Genomic DNA, 10249 nt, shown 5'->3' with positions numbered 1-10249 from the left:
ATTATAACTGGCCTCAGTCCCTTAGGACAGAGCAGCAAGAAAGAATAATTTCTCTTAAATAAACCACACGTTATATGGAGTGCCGTGATTCTCCCCCCCCCCCCCCTCTGAGTGTGTTTTCCTTTTCAACCCAAAATAGCCTGGGCCAAGTTGTGTCTAAGTGACTGGGCAGCAGGAGGCTGTTTAACCCTTTCCCCTCTGATCGTTTTTCAACTCAAAGTTGCTCTCCCCAAGTTGATTTAAAAAAACAAACAACAACAAAAAACCCTGTAGCAGGAAAGAGATGAGTTCCCCATATTTTCCCCTGGCTCCACAGGTAAGGGGGGGAAATCAGCAAGTGGAGAGAGCAATTTTGAGATGGGAAGAGGGGTGGGGACAGGAGGAGAAGGGGTTAAGCTGCCCAGATATATAGCCTACTGCAGGCTGTTTTGGCTTAAAAAATGAACAGAGGAAAGAATCACAGAACTCCACTTAAACGTCAGTATATAGCAAGCAGCAGTTAAGACTGGGCATTCCTGCCTTTCTTTTCTCTTCCTTTCCAAATTCACCCATATTGTAACAGTTTAGAGAGATTCCAAATGGCTCAATAGCTGTTGAGTGGCAGAATGCCACATTCTACTACTATTATTATTATTATTATTATTATTATTATTATTATTATTATTACTCCACCTTTCCCTCCACCTCCTCCCTGAATCTCCCTTGCAAAGCTGTGCTGTGTGCCGTAGCTGGGCTGGCTTCCTCCCTCTCTCTCTCTCTCTCTCTCTCTCTCTCTCTCTCTCTCTCTCTCTCTCTCTCTCTCTCTCTCTCTCTCTCTCCCCTCCCTTGCCGTTTCATGCAGGTTCTGATTACTATGTACGCTGCTGATGTCAAGCCTCCTTGGGTTGACCCAGCACTCCAGAGGAGGAGCGAAGGCGCTGCGAAACGGCAAGAGCTCCCCCCCCCACCCCAGACACCAACAAAAAATTACAGCCATGCGAGCCATCCCCTTGGACTCAGCTGCTTTCAGAGCACATACATACATACTTGTGTGACAGCAACAGTGCATAGAAGCAGCAGCGACAGCAGCAATGAAATGCAGTTAGCAGCAGCCCTACAGCTGGGAGGCAAGAGGCAGGCAGGCACCAGTCTGGTCCCCGTGGTTGGAATTATCTTCCCCTGAGCCTGTCTGCAGTGTCTCTCCAGCTGTGCCTGCTTTTTTAAAATTATTATTACCGTTGTTATCACAGCTAGGATCCTGCTCGGCGTTTCTTTCCAAATACTCTTGTGGCTTAACTCGGGCGTGCGACTCCCTGGGTGACTGCAGTGTCTTCTCCCCTCCTCCTCCCTCTCTCCTCTTCTGCTGCATCCTTCTCTCCCAGGATGGCGGAGGCTGAATTGCACAGGGAAAGGCTACAAGCTATTGCAGTAAGTCTGCTTCATTTTCCTTGGCTCTTTTGTCTGTGGATGGGGGAAAGAGAGAGAGAGAGATTGTGTGATGAGAGAGCAGAAGAAGAAGAAAAGGGTGCTCAGGATTCCAGCACATGCATTGGACGCAAATGGCAAGCTTTAGATATGCAGTGAAGTTGTGCTGAGTTCATCTTTCTTTCATTTGTTTACTCCATTGCTTTGTAGCAAACAGATGCCTTGACTTGTAGAGCATGATAGATCGGGTTCTGATGGATTTGTACTTCCCAGACACCGGCTTTCTTATCATGTATCACGGCATGCTTGAAACACCCGTGGAAGAGCAGAGGAAAAGCAGGAGGGAGAAATACTATTCACTTCCAGCACAAAAATATCAGTGCACTGTGGAAATTGTTGGGCAGATGGCTTGGAATCGGAACAGTGGTCACTCAGGGGGGACTGGCTTATTTTATGTTCAAGACAGGTGCAGGGCGTTGTTGTTTTTTCTGGATCAAAGCCTGCAGCGCTTTGGCTCAAACAAAAACTGTACCACTGCTGTAGTCGTGGTCATAATTTTTCAGCAAAGTCAAATATAAATCGTATTAATGGTCAGTTTTCAGTGCAACCATAGGCACGCCTCCCCAGAAGTAAGTCCCACTGAGTTCAGCTCCCTAGTGAGCATGTGTAGGATTGCAGACTAAATAGCTGATCTTCTTGACTGTGAATTGTAACCTCATCTGTTCAGCTTAATAGTTTTCATCAGATGCGTTAGGTCAAGTCAAGACATGCGCTTATGGGAGTTCCGAGGGTTTGTTGCTTTTCGGTAGCAAAGACGCCTTTCACAACAGTCCTCACAACCATTTTTCAACATCCCGAAGGTCCCATAAGTGGGAACCCGACATGCCCACATGAGCTGGAAATGCTCCAGCACATGTAAAGGTTCTGGATAGCACATGTCCAGCACACGTTCTCCTGGCCAGAGGGAACCACAAGTGATGGTGTGAACCAGGAAGTGACGGGTCACAATCTTAACATGTATTGGAACATTCCCAGGTCCATTTCCCATGATTAAAAAACAATTCTAATAGAAAATGCAGCCTTGTATATCTTCACCACAAAAGCACCACTACGTGACTCACTTTTCATTCAGCCTCAAGTGCAAGTTTCTTCACTGACATTAATGTGAATGGCCCTGTTTGTTTTCTACAAGGATCATCTCTTGGGGAGGGGAAGAGTAATCAAAGGCGGAGAGTTTGGGCTCCCCTCTTCATTAAGGACCACAGTCCCTTTTTATGTGCCCCAAGAAACATCAGGCAAGAACGACGAAGGTCACTGAAAGGAGATGTGAGCCCACAGTGTGGTGAAATAGCCCCTGAAAGCATTGTTTTCTGCTTAGGCATTTAAAGTCTAAGTTGTACTGCATCACAGTGATTCCGATCTATTTCTGCAGAATCCCAGACAGTGAAATTAATAATCTGACTCTCAGTACAGTATTTTGAAACTGGACTGGCATTTTCAGATATTTTTTAAAATTGTCTTTGTCTTAAAATTATTCCTAGGGGGAAACTTTAACTTGAATCAAAATGATTGCAATACTCCCAGAGAGCCACACTGTTGTGCTTTCTGCTCATCGGCTATCCCTTCCTGACCTTGTCCTTGAGGTAGCCCATGAGCTTCATCCAACTAACAGTAGGGAGGCTTTCCTCTGCACTTTGTGGAGCTGATATGCTAAATGGAGCAAAGCTACAGGCTCAGAAGGGCTTGGCTCCGTACATGCAGACGTCTGTGTGTCTCAGGTCTGAAGTGAGAAGGCAGAAAATGACTCAGGCCCCTTGATTTTCAGGAACTCTGCCAGAGTGTTGCCAATGATCAACAGATGTTGTGTTTTACTTAGAGCTGCCCCCAGATGGATTCTATATTTCCTTTGTAGGCATAGGAATGGCTTCTGCTCTCGTTACTCTGAGAAGCTGTTTTTCTTAGGTCAGTTAATCCACTAATGCATGCCTTTTAAATTTAAATATCTGCAGGTCTACTATGCATTAAATCCTTTGAAATTCTTCCCGGAAAACATCAAAAAGGTTCCACTGGTTGGGGAACAACAAAAAAATGTCTGGTGATTTAAAGTGTTTAATATTTTAGCTTTTAAGAAGTAGGCAAGTGTGTGTGCTTTTTCCTTCTAAAACTCGACGCCAAGTCTCCAAGCCTTATGCATAGGAAACTCACTGTGCTTTGAATTAACTTGTTCAATGTACTTTAATAAGGCACTAACAGGTCGGTCTTAAGGTTCGCTGTGAACAGATAAGCAAAGACCGAGGGCTCCTCCAGACAATCTGTTTATTGAGCGTTCATCCTGATTTGCTTGTGCAAAGCTTATGCTTAGAGTCTATCTGGTCTTTATTGTGCATTTGTTCTGATTTGTTTGTACAACGAGCATTTGCACATTTCCCTGCAAGGTGTTTACACATCTTCCTGCTAACCATTAATTCATTCCACCCTTTTGAGTGCCTTTCCCCATTGCCCTTAACAGCAAAAGCTGTGCTTCTTTTTAAAAATTCATTTGATTTGCTAGAGCGGCAGAGCACTGTAGTCCATTTGATTGCACAAACCCAAATTTCTCAGTGCACATTTGAATCCCTCCCACAAAATACTGATAGGCTGGAGATGCCTCAGATGTCACAAGACAGAACACTACTGGTTGGTGGTGGTTGTGGGTGGTTATTAGTGGGAATCAGTAGATGGGAAGCCGTCCTTTTGACTCTTCCCTCCCCCCGGCACAATTCAAATCACGTTGCTCACGCTGAACTTATCTTGAAATGAATGGGATCCAAGGCCTAGTTCTGCCTGTAGTCCAGTTCAAATAGCTGTGAGCAGTGTCTTCTTAGAGAGGTGGGTAAGCAGTCATGTGACCGCCCCTTCTCTCATACACATAATATGGTCCTTTCCCCATTCACAAACTGGTGGGTGCTAAAGTTCAAGGGAAGGATCAACCGTTCATTGTATGTCACTTTTCCATAAGACAGTATCCAAGACAGGTCACATCAAGGGAACTGCATTAAGCATTCAAAATCATAGTATGAACAATTACACATAAATATGACATCAGTAAGGAAATACAAGAATATCAGCCACCCAACCAAACAATCCATTCAACTAGGTATGAAACCTTACAAATAAACTAACTTATTCCAAGCTTAAAGCCAAACAGAAAGCCAAACAGATATGAAAATGCCCTAGACAGAAGGCCAACTAGCTCCACAAAAGCAGCATAAAACCATCCATGGTTAACCTACAAGTATTTGTTGGGAATCACCCCTCTCACTTGCTGCATCCTTCCCTGCAGTTCTCACCTGGGTCTGCTCTCTCAGTCCCTTCCTCATTTCTCACCTACAGAGATACTGTTCCTCTTCCATGCCCCATATTCACTCACATTTTCAACGTCTGACTTTCAATGTCTCTCATGCACCCTTTCCAAAACAGTCTTCCAGGCAACAGGCTTCATGAAGCTTCAGGGCAGTGGGGAAGGGCAAGTCAGAAGCATAAGATCCTGCAGAAGGTGGAGCTGTCCCTCATAGTCTCAAATCATCCAAGGCCTGATTGGGTTGGCATTCTTTGACAAAGGCCATCGATGATCCATATTGAATTTATCTACTCTTCATTTCTATGCCTATTTATGCTGGCCCACAGTATGCAATTTGATTCTAATACAGTACAGTAGCCATGCACTTTCTTTCTAGCTTCCCCAGAAGCTCAGTGGTAGAGGATCTTGCCCAGGGTCAATTCTTAGTGTCTCCAGGTAGAACTGGAAAAATCTCCAGCCTGAAACCCTAGAGCAGCCTTTCTCAACCTGTGGGTCCCCAGATGTTGTTGAACTACAACTCCCATCACCCTCAGCTAGCAAGGCCAGAGCTCAGGGATGATGGGAGTTGTAGTCCAACAACATAGGAACGGCTAAGGGAGCTGGGCATGTTTAGCCTGGAGAAGAGGAGGTTAAGGGGTGATATGATAGCCATGTTCAAATATATAAAAGGATGTCACATAGAGGAGGGAGAAAGGTTGTTTTCTGCTGCTCCAGAGAAGCGGACACGGAGCAATGGTTCCAAACTACAAGAAAGAAGATTCCACCTAAACATTAGGAAGAACTTCCTGACAGTAAGAGCTGTTCGACAGTGGAATTTGCTGCCAAGGAGTGTGGTGGAGTCTCCTTCTTTGGAGGTCTTTAAGCAGAGGCTTGACAACCATATGTCAGGAGTGCTCTGATGGTGTTTCCTGCTTGGCAGGGGGTTGGACTCGATGGCCCTTGTGGTCTCTTCCAACTCTATGATTCTATGATTCTATGATTCTATCTGGGGACCCACAGGTTAAGAACCGCTGCCCTAGAGAGTCAGTGTGGACAATATTGAGCTAGTGGCCAGACACAATATGAGGCAATTTCTGAAGTTCCTCACAAGATTAGGAAAACCTCTATGGATTTTGCTGATCCCTTGTCAGTTCAGTCATTGTGCATACTGGTGCATATAATGTCCTTTCAAAGCAAGGGGGGGAAACAAGGGGGGTTAGCCTGAACTCACTGGAACGCAGTTCCGGCACCTCTCAGGTGGGATCCAGAACTTCTCAGGTGGGCACCATAGTCATTCTAATAGAATGAGGGAGGCATTCATGGTGAGCACCTCTTTGTCTTGGACCTCAGTGTCTGGGCTGAACAATGGCGGTCGAGACGCTCCAGTATACCCGAAGGAGCATCTCCACCCCCATCGTCCAGCCCAGACACTGAGGTCCAGCTCCAAGGGCCTTCTGGCAGTTCCCTCACTGCGAGAAGTGAGGTTACAGGGAACCAGGCAGAGGTCAAGGAAAGATGTCAAGGAAATAAACAACTACCTGACTTTTAGAAGACATCTGAAGGCAGCCCTTTTTAGGGAAGTTTTTAATGTTTGATGCTTTATTGTGTTTTTAATGTTCTGTTGGGAGCCACCCAAAGTGGCTGGGGCAACCCAGCCAGATGGGCAGGGTATAAAAACATTGTTATTATTTTAAAATAATGTAAAACAAAAACAAAACCACGAATGATGCAGTCTTATAGCCACTTATCTGGGTGTTAGCCCCATTAACCACATTGCCTAGTCTACTCAAAAATTTATATAGGCTTGTACTGAAAAACTTTACTACCATCTTTGAAGCAGTAACTGCAATGGGGGGGGGGGAATGGGGATATTCCCCAAGTTTTCAGGATACTGACAAGGTATTCTCCAAATGTATTTCATCAAAACATAGGAAAGGGGGAAGGGAATTGCCCTGTAAATCCACTGAGCATCTATATGCCCTCGGCCATTGCTTCTTGTGAGCAATGGGCATAGGCATTGTTTGGTCATTTCTCTTGTAGGGACCAAACTATATTTTGTGGTTGCCTGAGTGAAAGGAAGAATAATTCCTATGGCCTTTTAAACCCAAAGCAATATGGCTTCAGTCTGCTTAGAGGTTTGGAATGTTAGAAATCATCCCCCCAGGAGGTGGATTTCGTGTGCAGATGGCAAACTGATGGCAGGGTGGACAGGTTCAGCCCCATGGCTTTGCAATTTATGGGTGGCTTGGTGACCCCGTGAGTAATGTGTATCAGCAGTCATATAAGGATATTCTGCACTGGGTCACTTTTTGAAGGATTCTCACAGGAATCAGGGTAAGAAGCTGCTGCAGCTCCTCCTCTTATCTTTCCCTAGTTTGCGTTCCACTTCCTTGGGTCTCCACAAACACACACCCACACCCCTGAAAGTATTATAGAGGTATAAAGTACAGTAAAGGTAAAGGGACCCCTGACCATTAGGTCCAGTCGTGAACGACTCTGGGGTTGCACGCTCATCTCGCTCTATAGGCCGAGGGAGCCGGCGTTTGTCCGCAGACAGCTTCCGGGTCATGTGGCCAGCATGACTAAGCCGCTTCTGGCGAACCAGAGCAGCACACGGAAATGCTGTTTACCTTCCCGCCGGAGCGGTACCTATTTATCTACTTGCACTTTGACGTGCTTTCGAACTGCTAGGTTGGCAGGAGCAGGGACCGAGCAACGGGAGCTCACCCCATCATGGGGATTCGAACCGCCGACCTTCTGATCAGCAAGTCCTAGGCTCTGTGGTTTAACCCATAGTGCCACCCGCGTCCCTTATTATAGAGGTATACACAGTGCTATTTTTCGAGGAAAAGAGGTGCCAGAACTCACCATGAACCATCCACACTGCCTTACCCCTGTGATTGAGGGGGCCTGGGGCTGTGCAACGTCAGCATGCCATGTGTGCATGCCCCACGGCGTGCACACATGACGTCAGCACACCCTGCAGCATGTCTGCATGGCATAAGCATGCCCCACAATGTGCTCGCGGCATTGCACATACCCTGCAACGTGCTGACATCACTCACACACACTTCGGGGAATGCTGACATGTCATGTGGATTCCCCATGGCTTGCGCACATGATGCGAGCACGCCCCACGGAATGCGCACATGGCTGCTGTGGAACTTGGGGGGGGGGGACAGCCCTGCCACTCAGCTCTCTTGAAGTGGCATTGGTGCCTGCCTGAGAGGTCCACCTGGGAGGGAAAGCCCTAAGTATGCATTTACTGCAATGAGAATGGACAAACTTTTATTTTTCTACAGTTGTACCCACCTTTTTTTGCAGAGCTTGCCTATGGTTCTCAAGTAGACCCCAGGTGATACTCAAAACCAGACCCACTTAGCTTCAGACATAGAACTCTTGTCGCATGCCTTCAGACCAATCTTGGGGCTCTTTATATCGTGTGTATTATGGTATTATGAATTAAATCGTTATAACAAAAGGGGGGGAACCACTATGTAAAATTGCATAGAAAAGTTTTGTGCTCTACAGCGCCATCAGGTGTTGCATGTTTATAACACATTCAAAACGCTGTTTTTTGACTAATGTAGCTGAGTCCCCAGAATGCTACCTTACCCGGCATACCTGCAAACCAAGGAATTATAAAGAGACAGTAAGTTCCAATGAGTTTTGGCGAACATATTTCTTATAAGCAGTAGAACTCCATCACCCAATGGCTTTTATTCTGTCGCTCAGTAGTTCCCATTGTGCTGCATTTCTAGCTGCTCCTATTCTAAGTGTGCTGCAAACTCAGTTGCCTATAAGCTGCATACCTCAATTGCACAACACCTGAGTGAATTGATGCCTGGTGAGGCGAGAGCGATCTTTGTGAATGAAAAGAAGGCCTGGCCCCGTGGGCCTCAAATCCAGATACCTCTTGGTATCCTTTACCAGGCAGGAGCCTTTCCGTATAATTTATAGCTGAAATCAGCATTTTTGCAGCATTACTGCACCCCCTTTTTTCTTTTCAAAAAAAAGATATTTAGATGGTATGAACAAGAATGATTTCTGAATAGAAATAAGCTTGGACATGGGCAGAACATGGACTCCCAATACTGGAATCGCACTAACAGATTGATCATTAGAGGCTGTAGGTCAAAGGATGAGCTGCCTTGATTAAATCATCTGTCATGTTGCCGCGGTCAACAGAGACAGATGTTTAATATATGCAAGAGGTACCTTGCAAGACTGCCGTGAATGTTTCAGCAGTAGTAGAGAGCATGCTCATGTTAAGAGCTGTTAACTTATGTAGATTTATAGCCAGCCTCGCCACCGATGGCTTGGCAGAGGTAACAACAGATTAAAGATCTGTATAACATAAACTGGGCTTAAATTATTTAACAGACAAAGCACCACAATCCCCAACCCTCTGCCATCTCAGGGTCACATCATACATCAGCCTTTTTTGAGCAAGTTATTCTTAAAACATCTCCCTGAAAATGTAATGGGAATGAGACAAACACTGGAAGAAACTAACTTACAGGGACACTCAATACTACAGGTCAGGCATCAGATGACACATACAAAGACCATAGAAACCTAGAATTGTTGAGTTGGAAAGGACCCCAAGGGTTATCTAGTCCAACCCCTTGCAATGCAGGAATCTCAGCTAAAGCATCCAGGACAGATGGCCATCCAACCTCTGGTTGAAAACCGCCAATCAGGAGAGTCCACCACCTCTTGTGTGAGTCTGTTTCACAGTTGAACAGCAATTACTGACAAAAAGGTCTTCCTGATGTTGAGTCGGAATCTCCTTTCTTGTAAGTTGAAGCCATTACAGTGGTACCTCGGGTTAAGAACTTAATTCGTTCTGGAGTTCCGTTTTTAACCTGAAACTGTTTCTAACCTGAGGTACCACTTTAGCTAATGAGGCCTCCCACTGCCACAGAGCCGCCGCTGCACGATTTCTGTTCTCATCCTGAAGCAAAGTTCATAACCCGAGGTACTATTTCTGGGTTAGCGGAGTCTGTAACCTGAAGCGTCTGTAACTGGAAGCATCTGTAACCCAAGGTACCACTGTAGTTCAGGTCCTAGCCAAGGCTTCCTCAACCTTGGCCCTCCAGATGTTTTTGGCCTACAACTCCCATGATCCCTAGCTAGCAGAACCAGTGGTCAGGGATGATAGGAATTGTAGTCTCAAAACATCTGGAGGGCCGTGCTTGAGGAAGCCTAGCCTGGAGACTGGGGAGCATATAACAAAGGTAAACAAACCAATCCTAACATTTCCTTAAAAGTATTTACTGCTGAGACTAGACAATACATTTACCATATGATCATCTCTCTCTCATATATATATATATATATATATATATGTGTGTGTGTGTGTGTGTGTGTGCGCGCGCGCGCGCGCGCGCATTAAATTACAGGAAAGTGCTTTACAAAAATGGGCACACCAGTCAAAGCTATGTGCAAGAATGTGTTTATTCTGACATTAAAATTATGACATATTTTGTGAGGATTTTCAAAAATATAGCAAATTGTGCAGAA

At 45.5% G+C, this 10249-nt stretch overlaps 1 protein-coding gene across 4 annotated transcripts in view; it reads left to right on the top strand.

Moving 5' to 3' along the window:
• Positions 1-955: 955 nt before the first annotated feature.
• PALM2AKAP2 (PALM2 and AKAP2 fusion) overlaps positions 956-10249 on the top strand; it is a 227947-nt gene continuing 218653 nt past the window's right edge. For all 4 annotated transcript variants that reach the window (XM_083592891.1, XM_083592890.1, XM_083592889.1 and 1 more), the window contains exon 1: positions 956-1407. In XM_083592891.1, the coding sequence (XP_083449017.1) occupies positions 1363-1407 (45 nt within the window). In that variant the 5' untranslated portion in view covers positions 956-1362. The remainder of the gene's footprint in view (positions 1408-10249) is intronic.

The sequence above is a fragment of the Podarcis filfolensis genome (genome assembly GCF_964270895.1).
Source record: "Podarcis filfolensis genome assembly, chromosome: 17".
Lineage (NCBI taxonomy): Eukaryota > Metazoa > Chordata > Lepidosauria > Squamata > Lacertidae > Podarcis > Podarcis filfolensis.
This window is presented reverse-complemented; position numbering and strand designations above follow the sequence as displayed.